Genomic DNA, 18,347 nt, shown 5'->3' with positions numbered 1-18,347 from the left:
AGACAGCTGGGCATGGCTGAAAAAAAAAAATTAGGCTCCCCCTTCACAGAGCCTACAGTTCAAATTCCAGCCACTTTTCCACTGTGGGACTTGGGGCAAGAGACTTCTCCCTGAGCCTCAGTTTCCCCATCTGTAAAATGGGGCTCACAGTAGTGCCCACCTCTCAAGTCAGTTTTGAGGTAATTTCCACAAGAAGTCAGTCTTTACATTTCTTTGATGTTCAGATGACAGTTAGTACTTGTTCCATGCTTTACTAAAATAGAGCGAGCAGGTTGTAGATTAAAATTATGTGTCATTGTTTTATAAACACTTTGTGTAAAAGAATTTCTAATTTATGAGGAGACCCCAAGCCAAAAGTTTGTGATGACAGACTTTTGCAGAATTTGTAGATATGTTTTTTCTTAAATTTTGTAATGTGTGTAACTTCATCTGACTGGTTAAGTGTCCATCATTTGTCATGTGGCTACAAGCACCATGAGGGTAGGGAACGTAATTATTTTACTCACCATTAATGGTTCACCAGAGCCAAGCACAGTGCCTGGCCTACAGTGGGCATTTAAAATATGTTGCATGAAAAATGAGTAAATAAAGGTGCTTGAGACTGGAGGGGTTGGGCATTTTAAAGGGATGGGGCCAAGTGATGGGATAGGGAAAAGGTGGGAGTGTGCAGTGCCCTATAACTGCCTGCTTCCCCTACATACACACACTGCAGGAAAGACCCCCCACCTGTATTCTCATAGCATCTTGGGCCTACTGGAACGGAAAGAGGGCAGAACAGGAAGCCCCATCGCTCACATTAGCCCCCACCGGCTACTGGCAAGGTACCAGCCCGCAGTGGCACCTCTGACCCCTCTAAGATGCCTCATTTCTGCCGTCCCTCCCCCCATTCACGCCTCCCTTCTTCTGCAGGAAGAACATGGTCTCCACTAAGATCCAGGACACCAAAGGCTGCCGGGCGTGCTGTGTGGGTGAGAGAAAACCCCATGGGTGGGCAGAGAGGGGGCGGGACCAGGGGCGGGACTTGGACTCCCTCTCGCTCCGAGAGGATTGCAGAGTTAAGGCAGGGTGAACAGAGCCCGGGGAAAGATGTATCCTTACCTCCACAGCAGAGGGCGCGAGCTCCGGGGGCCCGTTCCTGTGTGGGGCATTGGAGACATCCGTGGTCCTGCTTCAGTGGTACCAGCCCATGAACAAGTTCCTGCTGGTCCGGGTAGGGAGCCTGCAGACGCTGGGGACTTTGTCAGATTGGGTGGCCAGGGCCATCCACTCTACGCTTCTGTTGAGAGCTCCACGAATCCGGCCTTCCACCCGAGGCCCCGCCCCAATCTCCCCAAGGCCCCGCCCACCTGGAGGCTCCTCACTGATCTCTCAGCTCCGCTCCTCACCCCTGGCCTAATTATTCTTCAGGCCCTATGCCCCTCCCCCCACCTCTAAGGAGACCCCATTCAGGTTCTTTGCGTCTCTAAGGAGACTTTGCTGCCTTTGGGGCCACAGCCCCCGGGGGCCCTGCCTCTCTGTCGCCCAGGCGGCACGCCCCCAAACGGAAGCCACGCCCACTCTGAGGGCACATCCGTCAATTTCTAAGCCCTCTGAGGCTTCACCCCCTAAAGTTTCTTGGCAGGGGAATACTTAGGAAATACTTCGGAAGCCCCACGCCCACTGTCCTCCAAGACACCGCCCCCTCTCAGGCCCCGCCCCAAGCCTTCTCTGAGCCCGCCCCTCCCTGCGCGTTCCGCAGCAGGTTCTGTTCCCGCTACCTACGCCTCTGCCGGTGTTTGCACTGCTGACCGGTCCAGGCTCCGAGCTGCCCGCCGTGTGCATCGGCGTGAGCACCGGGCGGCCTGCGAAGTCGGTGCTCTTCCACACCGTGCGCTTCGGCGCGCTCTCCTGCTGGCTGGGCGAGATGAGCACAGGTGCAGGCTCTGGGAGGGGTGGGGCTTATCAGTTTGGGAGGGTTGGGTCTGGGTGGCTGGGCGGTGCTTAGCCTGAGGCGTAATTGAGAAAGGGGTTGAAACGAGAGGGGACGGGAGAACATTGGGTATATATAATTGGTGAGATTGATGATAGGGGACTGGGGAACTCTATGATGGGCGAGCTTTAGCCCTTTTGCTTGGGAATGGAGAGGGTGCCTAGCCCGCTTGCTTGGGAAAGGCGAAGTGAGGTGGAATTGGTCCTTGAACCCCCGCCTCTCAAGCAGAGCACAAGGGACCAGTACAGGTGACTCAGGTCGAGGAAGACAAGGTGATGGTGTTGATGGATGGTAAGAACCTTCCTCCCTCCCTTTCCCCCACTATTCCTAGATCTCCGAACCCCAGAACCTGTACCTCTCTCAGAAACGCTGAGCCCCTCCAGTCCTTGTCCATCCTGCTTTGCTTCTCACGCTGAATTTATTGTCTGGTCCCTCCATAAGCTTCTAAGTCCCGCTTACTGCTCTTAAAGACCCTGCTCTACCTCCTTCTAGGGTCTCTGAAGCTGGTGACCCCAGAGGGGGCCCCAGTCAGGGGGCTTCGAACTCCAGAGATCCCCATGACTGAAGCAGTGGAGGCCGTGGGTATGTGCCGGGATGATAGGGTCCGGGGTCCAGGTTGGAGGCTTAAGGGAAAAAGCCAAGGGTAACAGGCACTGCTTTCCTCCCAGCTATGGTCGGGGGTCGGCTCCAGGCCTTCTGGAAGCATGGAGTGCAGGTGTGGGCTCTAGGCTCGGACCAGGTAAGCTCCTCCATCCCAGCCCCCGCAACCCAGCCCCTCCCATGTCAGTCATCTCATTCATCAGATGGACTGGGAGAACTGAGTCAGGGTGTGAAGTCCTGGAGGAGAAGCTTTCTCTAGGCTCAGTTCAGACGGGTCCCCTTCTCTACCCCAGTGTCGCTTAGGTCCAGACCTCATCCAGGGTCACTGTAGAGATATGTGGGTTAAGAGCATGGCCCAGACTGCCTGGGTTGGAATCCAGCTGAATGACCTTAGGCAAATGACTTAATCTTCCTGTGCCTCACTTTTCTCATCCGGAAAATGGAGTGAAAAATGGTGCTTACCTCACAGAACACCATGTGTCAGGCTCTGCCCTTACAGTTTTGTATTTTACTTCATCTTCGTGATTGCCTATCAGGTAGGTACTATGATTTCAAAGGTTAGTACTCCGAGGTGCAGAGAGGTTAAGTAACTCGCCTGACGTCACACAGCTGATGAGCGGTATTAGCAAGAATGATTATTTCTGGACCTGAGGAGTTCAGAGACCTCGTCCCCTGCTCTCTTTAAAGGAGAGACACTGACACAGCACCTTTTCCCCCAGCTGCTGCAGGAGCTGAGAGACCCCACCCTCACCTTCCGTCTGCTTGGCTCCCCCAGGTATGAACTCGGGAACAGGGGGCTTCTGATGTGGAGAGGGCATCTGGAGGTATCCCCAGCCACCTGTATCTGTGGCCTGGACATCCTCTCACCTGGTCTCCCTGCTTCCATCTCTGCCCCCTATAGTCCATTCCCCACACAGCAGCCAAAGTGGAATTTTCATTTTTTAATTTTTAATCGTAAATTTTTATTTTGACATAATTTTAGACTCTCAGAGAAGTTGCAAAAATAAATTTAAAAATTGTGTATCCCCTTCACCCAGATTCCCCATATATTATGTTTTAGCCACATTTGCTTTATTCTTCCCTTTCATATATGTATAATTTTTTTTCTATTTGCATGTGAATTGCAGACGTGATGCCAATTTACCCCTAAATACTTCAGTGTATGTTTCCTGAATGAAGGCCAGGACATACTCTTACAAACCACAATACAGCTGTCAAAATCAAGAAAATAACAGTGAAATATCACTACCTTCTAATTCATACGCTTGTTCAAGTCTCACCAGTTGTTCCAATGATGCTCTTGTTCTTCATAACCAAAAAACAATACTATTTTTCTCGTCCAGGATGTAATCCAGGATGATGGGCTGCATTTTGGAGTAATGTGTCTTTAGTCTTGAGCCTAGGACAATTCTTCAGACTTTCCTGGCTTTTCATAACCTTGACACTTTTGAAGAGTACAGGAAATTTGTTTTACAGAATGTCCCTCAACTGGGTTTGAGGTTTCCAGGTTAAGAGTTTGGGGCAGGAATACCACAGAAATGATGATGTGTCCTTTCACTGCATCAGATCAGGAAGCACATGTTTTGTCCCATTACTGGTGATGTTATCTTTTTTTTCTTTCTTTATTTTTGGCTGTGTTGGGTTTTCGTTGCTGCGCGCGGGCTTTCTCTAGTTGCGGCGAGTGGGGGCTACTCTTGGTTGCAGTGCGTGGGCTTCTCATTGCGGTGGCTTCTCTTGTTGCGGAGCACGGGCTCTAGTAGTTGTGGTGCATGGGCTCAGTAGTGTGGCTCACGGCCTCTAGAGCGCAGGCTCAGTAGTTGTGGCGCACGGGCTTAGTTGCTCCATGGCATGTGGGATCTTCCCGGACCAGGGCTCGAACCTGTGTCCTCTGCATTGGCAGGAGGATTCTTAACCACTGTGCCACCAGGGAAGCCCAGAGGGGTCTTTTAAAATCCAGATCTGATTGTGTCACTCTCCACCTGCTTAAATCCTTCCCGTGACCTCAGGATAAATACCAAATCCTGGTCATAGCTCACAAACCATGACTTCTGCAGTCAAACCCCAGGCTCTCTCCCACCTCAAGGCCTTTGCACAGGCTGTTCTCTCTGCCCAGAACACTCTTCCCTGCCTTTTCACCAAGTTCCCTCCTGAGCCTCTTTCAGGCTCCACCATCCATTCTTTGGGGGAACCCTGGCTGACCCCTTGGGCTAGGTTTCCCTGTCATGTGCCTCATGCTTCTTGGCATTCATCTGATTCACTGATTCATGTTGGTCTCCTGCTCTAGATTGAGCTCCCCGAGGGCAGGGGCCACGTGTGCTCATTCACTGCTATAGCCCAGCACCGTGCTGGCAAAGACTCTATAAACGCCTCTGCGGATGAAAGAATGAACAAATGCATGAATGAACTGACTTCTCTCTTCCTTCCCCAGGCCTGTGGTGGTGGAGACACGCCCAGCAGATGATCCTACTGCCCCCAGCAACCTCTACATCCAGGAATGAGTCCCTGACGGGGTGTTAGGAACCAGTCCCCACACCTCCCTCCCCGGCGGACACACATTAGTGATCACGACATGCCCCTGTCTCTGAATAAACATGACTTCAGTCTCTGCTGCTGTCTTGGTTTTCTTGGGTTGGCGGGGGAGAGGAGGGCAGAATTCCTGTATGCCCACCTACCCCCCAATGTCAACAATCCAGCACAATGATGTCAGGGGCGTAGCACAGACTTTATTTTGCCAGTACATGGTCACCCTCCCCCAGCCGCCTTGCGGGGAGGGATTTGAGGGCTAAGGGGCTTGCTGTGAGAATAAGGACCTTCGAGGTGGGGGTGAAGGGCCAGCTGGGGGTGTCTCAGCTAAGCTGGTCCTCATACTGCTTGCGGAAACAATCGCCAGCCGGGAAGAAATCCCAACATCTCTCTTGGTACATCTTCCAGACGTAAGACTCCTAGGGGTGGGGGATGGGGAAGGGTTGGTTGGTCACACCTTCAAATGCTTCATATTGATGTGAGCTTTTTACTGTCACCTGCTGATGGACCTTATATTAAAATTCACCATGTCTCTGCCCATTGTCGTCCCATTAACACACCCTTACCTGACCCGTGTGTTCGGTCTCGTCCTTGTTTATCAGATACATCAGGAAAAACCTGGGGATGGGAGGCAGCGGTAGACAGGTCGCAATCACCCTTACTTGCTCCTGATTGGCTGGCTGGGAATCCACCCACATGGACACCATCCCCCCTCCCCTAACTGGCCAGTATCTCGGCCTGGCTGGCGGCAGCCACGCCCCCACCCTCCTGATTGGCCAGTGGGCCCACACTCACATGTAATTGGCCAGGTTGTGCTCCTCTAGTGTGTGAGTCTCGAACCCATGCGGTGTTGAATCAAAGTAATCGCTGCCGATACCACAGATGAAGCACTTGGTCTGTGCATGGCAGGAGACATCAGAGTCAAGGCCCATTCAACCCCCCAGGGTCCCATGATCCCTCTGGGTCGCCCCCCAGATGTGACCTACCTCCATATCTTCCTTCACTTGCTCTTGCTGGTCTCGGAGCTCACCAAAAGCGTCAATGATCAGACCTGGGGTGGCAGGGCGCAAGTCAGTGCCCAACCTCTGACCGAGTTCAGACTCCCTCCTCTTCTGGCTACCTACCTCTGAGTCCTGCCTCCCACCCTCATCCCCCTAATCACACCCTGTTTCCTAAAAATAATAATACCCAGCATTTATTGAGCACTTATCATGAGCCAGACATTTACCACCTATGAATTGATTGAATTCTCACAACAACCCGATGAGGCTAGTATAATTAAACCCCCCCATTTTACAGATGGAGAAACTGAGGCTCAGAGTGGTGACTTGCCCAAAGTCTCACAGTAGGGAGAGGCAGAGCCAGGATATGAATCCAGGCTGATGTGATCCTGGGCCTGCACTCTTAAATGAGCTAGTCTGCCTCTGGGCACAGAGCCCCCACTCCCACACCCCCGACAAGCACTGACCCTGGATGATGGCCAACAGGATGACGATGACAAAGAAGAAGAAGGTGATGTCGAAGACCACCCGGTACAGCTCGTATTCATCGCCTGCTGGGTCCTCAATCTCGTCCCCAATGCCCCCACCAGCTCGGACACCCACATACATGTGAAACAGGTAACACTGCGGGGGCAGGGTGAGAAGCACATTAGTCATGCATTCAATCATTCGACATTCACCCACTACCTACAGGGCCCTGGGCTAGTTGCAGCAGGGCACACATGGCAATGACTGAGACAGCCCTGAACCTTCCTCTCACAGGGCTCACAAACTTGGCATCAGACAATGACAGCCCAGAAATGATCAGGGCTGTGACAGGGAGGGCTCAGGGCCAGGACAGTGAGAGCACAGTGTAATCAGGGGTGAGATGGGGGAAGCACAGGAAGCGTCGAAGCTTTGAAAGCCTGACCCAGCCTGCGGTGATGGGGCAAGGCTTCCTAGAAGAGGGGACATGTGTGAGCTGGAACGTGAAGAAAATGTTAGGTGGGAGAGAGAGTTCCAGGCAGAGAAAACCACATGTGCTTCATCACCATTTGGGGAGGAAAGAATGCATCTTGCTCTTGTGAGGAACTGAAAGAGGTTCAGTGAAGCTGGAAAATAGAGTTCCTGTGGGCAAGAGCAGGGAGATAAATGAGGTCCAGCCAATGGTAATGGAGGGCTTCCTGTAGGAGGCAGCATTTAAGTTGAAGGTGAAGCATCAAGTGAAGGGGTGTGTGTACATAGGGCCAGGGAAGGGAGGAAGAGAGAATGTCAGATGCAAAGGGCTTGGGTTGGGAGGAAACACATGATCTTAGGGGAACTGAAGGCGGACCAGGCAGCCAGAGAGCAAAAAGCAAGAAGGACTCTGGTTAGACTCAGGCCAGGCTGGTTTTTCCCTGGCTTTGTAAGCCATGGTGAAGGAATCGGGAAACCACAAGAAGGTTCTGAGCAGAGGGAGGGACGTGGTCTGCCTGGCACTTGGGAAAGACTTTACACTGTTCTTTCTGTGTCCCTGGGAAGTGAGAGAACCCAGTTCTCTTGGGTAAGAGCTAAGACCAGTGACTGATGGGAACAAGGCTGAGTGGCAAGACCAGGTCTGGTGGGGCCTCAAATGTCAGCCTGAGTGGATCCTGCGAGCACAGTGCCAGATTACAGGCCATCTCTGAGATAAAGCCCTGGGATGATTCTTTCCACTGTGGCCCATGCCTATAGTAGGTTAAACTTAATTTGGGGGGAATTCCCTAGCGGTCCAGTGGTTAGGACTCTGCGGTTTCACTGCCGAGGGTCTAGGTTCGATCCCTGGTCGAAGAACTAAGATCTCACAAGCTGCACAGTGCAGCCAAACAAATTTTTTAAAATGAATAAATAAAAAGTTTAAAAAATTCACAAGTGGAGGAAATGCTAAGGTTCAGTTGGAGTCTAATAAAAATAAAGATGGAGTCTAGTGGAACTCCCTGGTGGTTCAGTGGTTAGGACTCTGCACTCTCACTGCCAAGGGCCCAGGTTCAATCCCTGGTCAGGGAACTAAGATCCTACAAGCCGTGCGGTAAGGGCAAAAAAAAAAAAAAAAAATGGAGTTTAGAAAAAAAAACAACAACTCAGTTTGGGTTATGACCACCACTCCTAGAATAGAAGAGAAAATAAAAACACGGATGGCATGCTTTGGGTGACACTCTTCGTTATAATGATGATAGTAGCTCACATCTATGGAATCCTTAATACCTGCCAGGCACTATTCTAAGACTTTTAAATCTTAGATGATCAGGGAGCATCACTGAGTCCTAAAAGCAACCCGAAGATGTAGGCACTGTTATTATACACCCATTTCACAGGTGAGGACACCAGAGGATGGAGAGGTTGAGCAGCCAACCCCAAATCACATGGCTTGTAAGTCAGGCACCATGCCTGAGAACCCTTCCGATAAGGATAGCTTGAAAAACTCAAGTACTATTACAACAGTGGCTACCATTTATTGAGCATTGTTCTAAGTACCTCACAAGTGTCAGCTCACTGAACCCTCACAGTAAGTCTACAGGTAGGTTCTATTACTAACCCCCTTTACAGATGGGAAAACTAAGGGTCAGGGATGGTCAGTAGCTTGTTCCAAGAGTGTTGGGGGGAGGGGCTTACCGTCATCATGTCGTCACACTTCATATCAGGCTCGTCCTCATCCTCACTCTTGTTGTAGAACTTGCGGAAGAAGTTGAAGGCCACCACGGTGTACAGGTAGACCACCACCGCCAGGAGGCCCACGGTCATCACCAGCTGGGGACGGGCAATGGGCTGGTCAGCTCCACTCTGGGCTTGCCCCTCCCCCATGCCCAGCCTTCTCTATCCTTTTTTTTTTTTTTTTTAAATATTTATTTACTTATTTGGCTGCGCTGGGTCTTAGTTGCAGCTCTATAGTTGAGGCATGTGTGATCTTTAGTTGCAGCACGTGGGATCTAGTTCCCTGACCAGGGATCAAACCCGGGCCCCCTGCACGGGGAGCGCAGAGCCTTGACTGCTGGACCACCAGGGAAGTCCCCAGCCTTCTCTATCCTTGCCCCAGTTCGGCCCAGGTGGCCTTCCCCCTGGGGTCTCACCACCCACACCCGCCCTGGCTCAGCCCGCCCAGCCTTGCCCCTCCTCACCCTACCTGCCCAGCCCTCACCCTCCACCCCTCATCAGACTGCCAGACTCGTCCCTCCAGGCTCACTGCCCTCAGATAGGCCCCCTCCACACCTGTTTCCCATTGTGGGTGACAGAGGAGAGGATGGTGCGTAATGTCTTGACCCCCATGGCAATGTCCAGGAGGTGGGCGGCAAAGAAGAAGTTGTTGTAGTGACCCAGGAGCGACATCACCATGTACCAGCCCAGATACAGGAAAGACTGTGGGCACACAGAGCCGGGGTCAGCGTGCGTTCATGAGGGTCAAGGAGTACTCTGGGCACCAGGGGACAGTTGAGAGTGTTGGGCACGCTCTGGGGGTCAGGCGGCCATCTCTGGCTAGGGATTATTTGAAGGATCAGGAACAACTCTAAAACAACGGAGCACTCTGGGTGGGAAGCCATTCTGCAGGGAGTTGGGGAACCCTCCACAGAAGGACATAGTCTGGGAATTCAAGAGTGTTCTGGGTGGTAAGGAGCCTTGGGTGGGTCAGAGGTGCACAGGGGTCAGGAGTCAGCCCCTGGTCAGGGATACCTGGGGTGGGGCACCCGACGCCCTCGGGCCCTTCTCCTGCAGGCCCCTCCCCCCCCACAGGGCCCCCCTCACATTGTCTGTGAAGATGACCCCAAACTTCCAGATCTGGTACTTGATATCGATGGACATGAGCCTGTAGGGTGGAGGGAAGAGGGATGGCCAGATGCTGGGGGGTCAGACCCTGGCCACCTCCCCTGCCTGTCCCAGGCCTGTGCAGGGTCACCCCTGGCTCACCAGGTGAGCAGCCCCGGTGGTGGTTCAGGCTTGCGCTCATTGTGGGCTGTGATCTCCAGCGTGGCCAGATCCATGCCCAGGAGCTCGGCGATCCGCTCCCTCCCAAAGATGTCCCCGTGCTTGTCCAAGACCTACGCAGGGGAGCATAGGGCCGTGTAGACACAACTAGGGTGGGGAAGGTCATAGCCTGCATGGTTGGGGGTGTCTGGGGACACTCTGAACTTTGTGTGAGAGATTGGGGGTGCATTTTTCTGGGGAGAAGGGCCAGAGCTTTCTTCAGATCCTCAGGGGGAAGGTCCCAAAGTGATAAAGGTCCAGTTTACTCAGTAGCCAAATTAATTGGGATAATTTATTATTATTAGGCAGGTAGGCAAGGAATCCTATATAACTGGCGTCCCCAACCCATCGTCTATGAATTCATCTCCTCCCACTCACCCCCTCACTCACTCTGCTCCAGCCACACTGGCCTCCTCACAGCTCCTCAAATATACCAGGCACATTCCTCCCCCAGGACCTTTGCACTGGCCGTTCCCCCTGCCCAGGACACCCTTCCCCCAGATTCCCACCTGCCTCACTCCCTCACCTCCTGATCACCCTGCACGAAAGAGCAACCTGTCTGGGCCAACACCCACGCACTCCCCACCCCTCCGCGGGGCTTTTTTCTTCTACAGCACTTATCACCACCTGAATGCTATAAATGTGTTCCTCCTCTGTCTTTCCAACTAGAGGGTGCAAATGTGTTTACTCCTTGGATTCCAGGTCCCTAAAACAGGTCCTGGCACACAGTAGGTGCTCAAGAAACATTTGTTGAGTGACTGAATGATTGTAACTGAATGTTTTCCTATGTGCCAGATACTGCTCATGTAGTAGGTCATATAACCTTTACAACAACCTGGTGGGGTCGGCCCTTATTACTTCACTTTGAATATGAGGGAAACTGAGGCACAGAAAGGTTGACCCCACTAGGAATAGAAAAGCAGACAATCGAGCACCAGAGTCTGTGTGCTGAAAATAGGATGCCTTACTTCCTCCCTCAAAACTAATATTCAGAGTATTTACTCTGCGCCAGGCACCGTGCTGTGCTTGTTACACGTGTCGTCTCGTTACAGAGCGGGAGGGGTGACTGGCATGCTCACTTCCAGACTGGTAATCGGAGGTGCTCCTCAGACAGTCAAAGCCTCTTGCCCAAGGTCACACATGAAGCAAGTGCTTGACGGGGTTTGGATGGCCTGGTGGCAGCAAGGAACCCAGCCCGGGAGGCCCTTCCACCTCCCCATCCACGTCCTCTCACCTTCCGCTTGACAAATTTGTCCCAGTAGTTGCTGGGGAAAGACCTGCCAAGAGAAAGAAGCCACAAGACATCAGGGTAGGAGGGAACAGGAGCCACCAGCCAGGCCGGGGCAGGGGGGGTTGGAATTCCAATGCTTTTCTCACAGGAGACAGGGGGGTCACATCTCACTCAGGGTCAGGCTCTAAAGACTCCAGGCCAGGTGACTTTTGCCCAAGGTCAACTCTTACCCCGCCCTCCCCGGCTGCTGTTGTTGTTGGAGCCCAGGTGAGGCAGACGGCTCGCATTCGGAGCTGGGATGTGCAAAGACCCCAGAACTGCACTCAGGTGGGGAGGAGTCGGGACCAGCAGCCTGGCCCTGCTCCGTTTCCCGGGTGCACTGTTTAATTTTATTTGATGATTCTGGCCCTTTATTTACCAGTTTTCTAATTCATGAGTTGATGTCCCAACATCCTGCAAAGGTGGGCCAATGAGTTTTGCTGGGGGGGGGGTCGGGGGTGAAGTGGAGATTTATTATGAATCCATGGATTTAGGCCTATTTGATGTGTGTTTCAATTTGTGGCACTTCCTATCCTTATCAATGCTCAAACTGTCCTTGATTTGTCCACGGGGAGCCCCTTCTAAGCTGGCAGCAGGGTCCTTTCAGCATGTCACCATTTTTCAGTGAGCACACCCTTGCTTTCTGACATAACAAGATAATCCAGGCTCATCTTACACTTCCCCGACCCAGCCCTGAAAAATCTGCCACTTCTCTAAGGAGTTTGGTTCCTTGTCACAGGAAATGGTATTTAGAATTCAAGGTCTTGGGCAGACACCATTTTAAATAGGTGTCTCTCTCTCTCTCTTAAGCATGTGTACTTGAATGTGTGTAAGTTAAATGTGTCTTTGATGGTGACAATGAGAGTATAGGATGTCCCTGGTATGGCCTCTCTCTCTCCTTGCACCACTTCACTAGGCAGGACCCCATAAGAAAATAACTTCCGGGACTTCCCTGGTGGTTCAGTGGTAAAGAATCCGCCTTCCAATGCAGGGGACGTGGGTTCTATCCCTGGTCCGGGAAGATCCCACATGCCACGGGGCAACTAAGCCCGCACGCCACAGCTAAGCCCGCACGCCACAGCTACTGAACTCGTGCGCCTCAATGAGAGAGCCTGCATGCCACAAACTACCGAGCCCTCGTGCCCTGGAGCCTGTGCGCCACAAGGAAAAGCCTGCTCTCGGAAACAAAAGATCCTGCATGTGTACCTCAACAAAGATTCTGCATGCCGCAACTAAGACCTGATGCAAAAAAAAAAAAAAAGTGTCTTCATTAAAAGAAAAAAGAAAATGACTTCCAACCCTTACCTAGAGCTTACACTGCCCCAGAAACTACATTAACTCATTTCACTGTCACAAGGTCCTTGTGAGGTCGATGCTATTATATATCCCCACTTTACAGATAAGGAAACTGAGGCACAGAGAGGCCCAGTGACTGGACCAAGAATTCCCAGCTACAGTGTGGCCAACCCAGGGTTCCAACCTGACCTGGTGTTCTTACTCTAGACATGCCTCCCTCTAAGGATGCAGCCCCGCTGTATGAACAAATAAGATGGGACTTGACCTGGGGGAAAACGGAATGGGCTGGGAGGGTACTTTGGGGGTCCAGAGTCCCACCACGTTGCCCTCACAACCCTCATTCCCTCTCTGGGCTCAGTTTGAAAACCAAGTGATTTCATATATTTCCCACTCATGGCACCTGGTGAGAATCCCGCGTGGGGACAGAGTTTAAAATGCAGGTTCCTGGGTGCCACCTCAGATTCACTGAACCAGAATCCCCAGGGATGGGGCCCAGGAATCCCCATGTGTCAGCAGCAACCCCAGAGGTACTTTAATGCAGGGGAAATTTGTCTGTATTACTAAGAGGAAGACAAAGGCTTGGGGAGAATGAGTCAGGACGGGCAGTGACTGGAACTCCGGCCTTTTGAGGCCTGGGCTGGGACTGGAGTGGAAACCCAGCTCTGCGTCCCCAACCCACCACGAGGCTGGGGCTGGGCCCTTACGGAGTGTTGAGCACCAGCCGGTCCCACTGCCCCTTCACGTCATCGTCTTCAGGCTGCTCCGTGATGTAGAGGCCGTCAAACTCCAGCTTCCGGGCCAGTTCCTTCTCCCGCTTAAAGATCACCAGGGGCACCTAGATCATGCAGGGAGGCAAAGGGGTGGGTGTCAGGAGACCACAGCCTCGGCAGGAGCTAGGACATCTTGCTGGAGCCTTTGTGAGACCCCACATCAGAGGAGCTTTCCCAGAGTAATCAGGGTAGTAGTGGGAAAATGCGGTCAGAGGGTCAGGGCTGGGATGAGGAAAAAACCCGGGAGAGCCCAGAACGGGCACCTGCTGCAGCCTGGGGCCTCCCAAGGGAAGGAGGAGGAATAAAACAGGCAGGTGAAAGGAGGTGGAAGTGGGGCAGAGCATTCCAGGCAGAGGGGACAGCACTTGTAAAAGTTCTAAGCCAAAAGAGCTCTGTTCGTCCAATTGTAAAGTATCAAGATTTGCTGAACAGTCAGTTCTCATGGAACCCATACTGAAGTTTTCGTAATACACCTTACGGGCCATCACAAGCTTCAGGCATAGTTGATGTCAGAATCCACATCCCCCTGTTGGCACCCGTGTTATGTCTGAGGCCCACAGACCCTCCCAGATATTAATTCACCAACTGACCAACATGTAGAAAATAAATATTCCCGAATGACAAATTTTGCTTCTTGATGCAGAAATTAACATCGTCACAGGACCCATCTCCTCAGCTGCAACCTGTATCAGTTCCCAGTTTGAATATCACCCTTGCTAAAGACCCCAATCCTGTACTCTGTCCCCCAGCCTTACCCCAACCCTAGACGCCCCTCTGTCCTAATCACTGTGTTAGATGCCCCAGCCCCTGCCCCAGGTCCTCTCAGCCAGTGCCCCGGCACACATCCCCTCCAAACACACACACACGGGCGCACGCATGCACGCGCACATACACATGCCCCAGCCCCAAGGCTGTGGTCATGGCCCACCTTGAGACAGTTGTAGCCAATGATGCAGAGAAAGGCCACCAGCGTATGCAGAAGGCTTAAGCAACGCAAGGCAGGTTCCATGTAGCCCGTGCTCTCCTCCAGGAAGTAGTACACCATGTTCTCATCCTCGTCGCCCTCTGCTTCCTCTCCGGCCCCCGAGCCCCAGCCAGAGCCTCCACCTGACCCTGCTCCTGACAGGTCCCCAGCTGCTGAGCTCTCCATCTCATCCTCCCCCGGTGGAGAGTCTGAGACCTAAAGGGGGACAGACGTCAGACAGGGTGGGGACCCGGTGTCCTGGTACCTGGTCTGCCACACCCAAAACTGGGCCGTCGTCAGATACAGTCTCTGCAGGACTGTCCATCAAGATCAAGGGGTGGGCCCAGGACCCTAGCTAGCAAATCAGATTCTGTCCTGGGAATCTGACTATTGAACCGAGTGACAGGAGGACTGAAAACAGAGTTGATTCGTCTTGATAGTGCAGCCCTAGAGAGACTACTTTTAACACTAATACTAAAATTAGTAGTAGCTGTCATTTATTTATACAGCACCTTTTTTTGTCAGGTACTATTCTGAGTGCTTTACATACATCAGTCCTCTTTTTTTTTTTTTTTGGCTGGGCCTCGCACATCTTGCAGGATCTTACTTCCCTGATTAGGGACTGAATCCGCGCCTTCAGCAGTGAAAGCGTGGAGTCCTAACCACTGGACCGCCAGGGAATTCCTCATGTTAATCCTCTTCTAATTCCCACAGCTCTAAGATGTAGGCTCTGTTATTATCCCGTATTACAGATGAGGAAATTAAGGCACAGAAAGGTTAAGAACTTTGCCTAACATCATGCAGCCAGTGAGTGGTGGAGCCAGACTCTGATCCTACAGAAGCCATGCTCTGACCATTCTGCTAGACTGCCCCTCTGTCCTGTTATCTAGGTCTCGCGCAAGACCCCGAGGGTCCCTTTGTCCTTTGGGAGGCCTGCTTCATAGCCCTCTCCTCCTCTTCCATGAGCTGCCCATTTCCTCCTCCCCACAAATTTCTCTTTAGCTTATGTGAGAACAAAGAGATGTAACCGAATCAGCGGGTGTTGCAGAGAGGGGAAGGCCTGCACCCAGGGGCACAGGGCTGGCCAGTGGCAGAGCTGAGCGTGGAACCCAGGACTGATTCCCTGCACTAACTCCCACAGGGCACTCAGGCATCTGTTCCAGATGGACCCAGACACACATACTCACCACCACAGGGGTCTTAAGCTCCAGGTGTTCAGCCTGAACCTTCCTGGGGACCCTGAGCCCAACACCTTGTCCCTGGTGAACTGCAAGGGCCCTGGGAACCCGTTAGGGGCTGAGCCTGCCGCCCCACAGCCCAGGTAAGCGCCTGATCCTCCCAGCCCCTCTTGATCAGCACCTTATAAAACAGCAGGATGAAGTTGATGGCAAATGCCAAGAAGAGGGCAAGGAATCGCAGAGTGTAAAAGTTCCGGGAGAGGTAGTTCTAAGATGAGGAGAGAAAGAAAAAGACAGAGCTCACGGTCCACTTGCTTCCCGGGAGAATTTATCCCAACATTCACCCACAACCCAAGCACCGGGGTCCTTAATATCTGGTCCCACAATCTCCCATTTATTGAGTGCTTATTGTATACCAAGGCCTGGGCTAAGAGCTTTATATACGTGAAACTGTTTAATTCTCACCACAACCCTATGAAGTAGGTACTGCTGATATGCCCACTTTATGGATGAGGAAATGGAGGCTCAGGGTGGTGAGCTGTCTTGTCCAAGGTTACGTAGCCAAGAAGTGGCAGACCTGGGCTTTGAAGCCAGGCGGTCCAGCTACAGAGTCCACACTCCCAACCACTCTGCCATGCTGCTTCCCGGGTGAGGGTACCCTGTCTGCTTTATCCCAGGCAGAAGACATCTACTTCCACCTCTCCCTTCCTCTTTTTCTCTCCATCCCCCATGCTTTCCCCAAATCCTCACTAAACCACCCTCTGTCCAACATGTTTCCCTCAGCCCCTCATGTCAGGCTGGCCTGGAGAGGAGATAGGACAGATGGAGCCATGGACCCCGAACTCCCTTCTTCCGGGCCTGGATGAGGAGATGAATTCTCCCCCCACAGGAGGAGCTGGGGCTGGTGTGGCAGCTCCTTCCTGAAGGCTGAGAGCCAAGAAATAGGCCACGGTGGGAGGAACAGAGCCATGGCCTCAGTAGGATTTAGCTCTGGATAGAGGATGGGGGTGGGAAGCTGAGGCCGGTGGCCCCAGGTGCGCAAACGCGGGGAGGCTGGAATAAGGACTGTGAGCAGGGAGAGGCCGAGGAGCCAAGTGGGGACCACCTGAAAATGCTGCCCTGTGCCCAGGTCCTGCTCTGTCTGGGGACATCTCTGCTGTCTGCCCATATCGACTTCCCCACAGAGATGAGCCTGGCCCAGGTGGGCTCAAGGACAGGGTTGGGGGAGACGTGGTGTGAATGTTTTCTGGGAGAGGAGGCTTCAAGGTGCCCTTGCTGGGTCCTCACCAAGAACTTCACCCTCTGTACTTCCAGTTCTCCCCAGAATTCCAGGTCCCCGCCTCCAGCCCCCTCCTTCTTTGGAGGGGGGAGAGGAGGAGCTGTCTTCTTGGGGGGTTCTGGTGGGGGTTCGGGGACTTCTTTCTTCTCCCCATTCTCAGCACTGCAGGGCAGGACACAGAAAGAGTGAGCAGGTACCTGGGAAATGCATTCATTCATTCTTTCATTCAAAGCCATGAGCAGGGGCCCACCCCATGCCTGGTCCAGGTCTAGATGGTGCTGGGGACACAGTGGTGAGACAACTTCCAGCCCTGTCCCCATGGGGCTCCAGTCCAATGGGGGTACAGACCCGTCACCAGACAGTGGCAGCCCGGAGTGGTCGGGGGGTGGGGACGAGGGTAGCTCAGGGGCTTATGGGAGCCCAGAGGAGACACCTCTTCAACTTAGGGGGCATGTCAAGGTCGGCTTCCCAGAGAAGGAGCCATGTGAGCCAAGATGGGAAGGAGGAGGAAGGCTGAGACGAAGCGCAGGAGAAGGTTTTACAGGCGGAGGGAACGGCTGGTAGAAAGGCTTGCAGGTTAAGAGAGGAGCGTTCATTTCTCTACTGCCTTTCACAGAGGCCCTCCTCTGGGCCTGGGCCTGGGATGGGTGATGCTGAGGTCCCAGAGTGAACAGGACATCCTCAGGCCCTGACCTCAGGAGGCTTCTAGTCCAGGAGGGAGGCAGTGATAGGGGCTGGGCCCCTTGGACCCAAGGCCACTCACTCGGCTTTCTCAGGCTCCGGCTCTGGAGGCACCTCCTCTTCCTCTCCATCCACCTGGCAGCAGGGCAAGTATCAGGGCTGAGCCTGCACCCCAAGCGCCTCTCAGACCTGCCTATTCCTCTCTGTGTCCCTTTCTGGCCCTTTCTCCTGGGCAATCTAAGTTTTACTCCCCCACCCCACCCCCCAGAAGAGGGATCATAATTCTCATTTTACAGAGGGGAAACTGAGGCTCAGAGAAGTGGAGTGCCTTGGCTAAAGCACCGTGCAGAGTCAGGCTGGCTCCAAGTGGGGCTCTTCTCCCCTCATGGCCTTCCATCACCTTGACAACCTTCCATCACCTTGACAACCGCACCCCCATGGCACTTATTGCACTGAGGGCCTGAGGATGCTTTAGGGGCCTCTGTCACGTGGACTACTTAATTCCCTACAACCGCCTGTATCTCTGAGGGTCTTTCCCAGTGTCTCTGACCCTATCTTGGGTCTTTTTAGTTCTTGGTCCTGCTTCTCCTCTAATTTGGTCTCTGGGTCTCTTGCTCTTTCTGGCTCCAGACACTTTTTCCTGTCTCTCCCAGAATCACTACCCTCTTCACCGGGAGACTTCCTCCAGGTCTCCATCTCTGCGTCCATCTCTCAGTGTGTCTCTCTTTGTCTCTGCGTATCTCTCAGGCCCTCTCTCCGCCCTTTTCCTCTCTCTGTGCACCGCTCTCCAACCTCTATTTGTCTCTCTTTCCCTCTCTCACCCTGCCTCCTACCCCAATCTCTCCAAAACCCTGAAGCCCCA

At 53.0% G+C, this 18,347-nt stretch overlaps 2 protein-coding genes and 1 non-coding gene across 6 annotated transcripts in view; 2 read left to right on the top strand and 1 right to left on the bottom strand.

Moving 5' to 3' along the window:
- MAP4K1 (mitogen-activated protein kinase kinase kinase kinase 1) overlaps positions 1 to 5,175 on the top strand; it is a 15,147-nt gene extending 9,972 nt beyond the window's left edge. The window contains exons 23-31 of one of the 4 annotated variants that reach the window (XM_024733765.1): positions 710 to 821; positions 910 to 968; positions 1,110 to 1,210; positions 1,739 to 1,913; positions 2,195 to 2,260; positions 2,462 to 2,551; positions 2,638 to 2,708; positions 3,289 to 3,344; positions 4,998 to 5,175. In XM_024733765.1, the coding sequence (XP_024589533.1) occupies positions 710 to 821; positions 910 to 968; positions 1,110 to 1,210; positions 1,739 to 1,913; positions 2,195 to 2,260; positions 2,462 to 2,551; positions 2,638 to 2,708; positions 3,289 to 3,344; positions 4,998 to 5,067 (800 nt within the window). In that variant the 3' untranslated portion in view covers positions 5,068 to 5,175. Of the gene's footprint in view, positions 1 to 709; positions 822 to 909; positions 969 to 1,106; positions 1,211 to 1,738; positions 1,914 to 2,194; positions 2,261 to 2,461; positions 2,552 to 2,637; positions 2,709 to 3,288; positions 3,345 to 4,997 lie in introns of all 4 variants that reach the window. The other 3 variants (XM_024733766.1, XM_024733764.1, XM_024733763.1) reach the window with 3 other exon arrangements.
- A 4-nt stretch (positions 5,176 to 5,179) lies between these two features.
- RYR1 (ryanodine receptor 1) overlaps positions 5,180 to 18,347 on the bottom strand; it is a 118,704-nt gene continuing 105,536 nt past the window's right edge. Inside the window, exons 93-107 of the mRNA XM_024734132.1 lie at positions 17,568 to 17,620; positions 16,813 to 16,966; positions 15,707 to 15,793; positions 14,312 to 14,563; positions 13,318 to 13,448; positions 11,282 to 11,324; positions 9,991 to 10,121; positions 9,829 to 9,889; positions 9,298 to 9,444; positions 8,704 to 8,838; positions 6,561 to 6,717; positions 6,079 to 6,143; positions 5,888 to 5,988; positions 5,659 to 5,710; positions 5,180 to 5,511 (exon numbers count right to left, since the gene is read on the bottom strand). Of these exons, the coding sequence (XP_024589900.1) occupies positions 5,416 to 5,511; positions 5,659 to 5,710; positions 5,888 to 5,988; positions 6,079 to 6,143; positions 6,561 to 6,717; positions 8,704 to 8,838; positions 9,298 to 9,444; positions 9,829 to 9,889; positions 9,991 to 10,121; positions 11,282 to 11,324; positions 13,318 to 13,448; positions 14,312 to 14,563; positions 15,707 to 15,793; positions 16,813 to 16,966; positions 17,568 to 17,620 (1,665 nt within the window). The 3' untranslated portion in view covers positions 5,180 to 5,415. The remainder of the gene's footprint in view (positions 5,512 to 5,658; positions 5,711 to 5,887; positions 5,989 to 6,078; positions 6,144 to 6,560; positions 6,718 to 8,703; positions 8,839 to 9,297; positions 9,445 to 9,828; positions 9,890 to 9,990; positions 10,122 to 11,281; positions 11,325 to 13,317; positions 13,449 to 14,311; positions 14,564 to 15,706; positions 15,794 to 16,812; positions 16,967 to 17,567; positions 17,621 to 18,347) is intronic.
- TRNAE-CUC (transfer RNA glutamic acid (anticodon CUC)) lies at positions 8,025 to 8,097 on the top strand. Its single transcript has one exon. It is a non-coding gene; the product is annotated as a tRNA-Glu (tRNA).

The sequence above is a fragment of the Neophocaena asiaeorientalis genome, unplaced genomic scaffold (genome assembly GCF_003031525.2).
Source record: "Neophocaena asiaeorientalis asiaeorientalis breed wild unplaced genomic scaffold, Neophocaena_asiaeorientalis_V1.1 scaffold280, whole genome shotgun sequence".
NCBI lineage: Eukaryota > Metazoa > Chordata > Mammalia > Artiodactyla > Phocoenidae > Neophocaena > Neophocaena asiaeorientalis.
The sequence above is the reverse complement of the archived record's forward strand: the minus strand, read 5'-3'. Positions and strand labels throughout refer to the sequence as shown.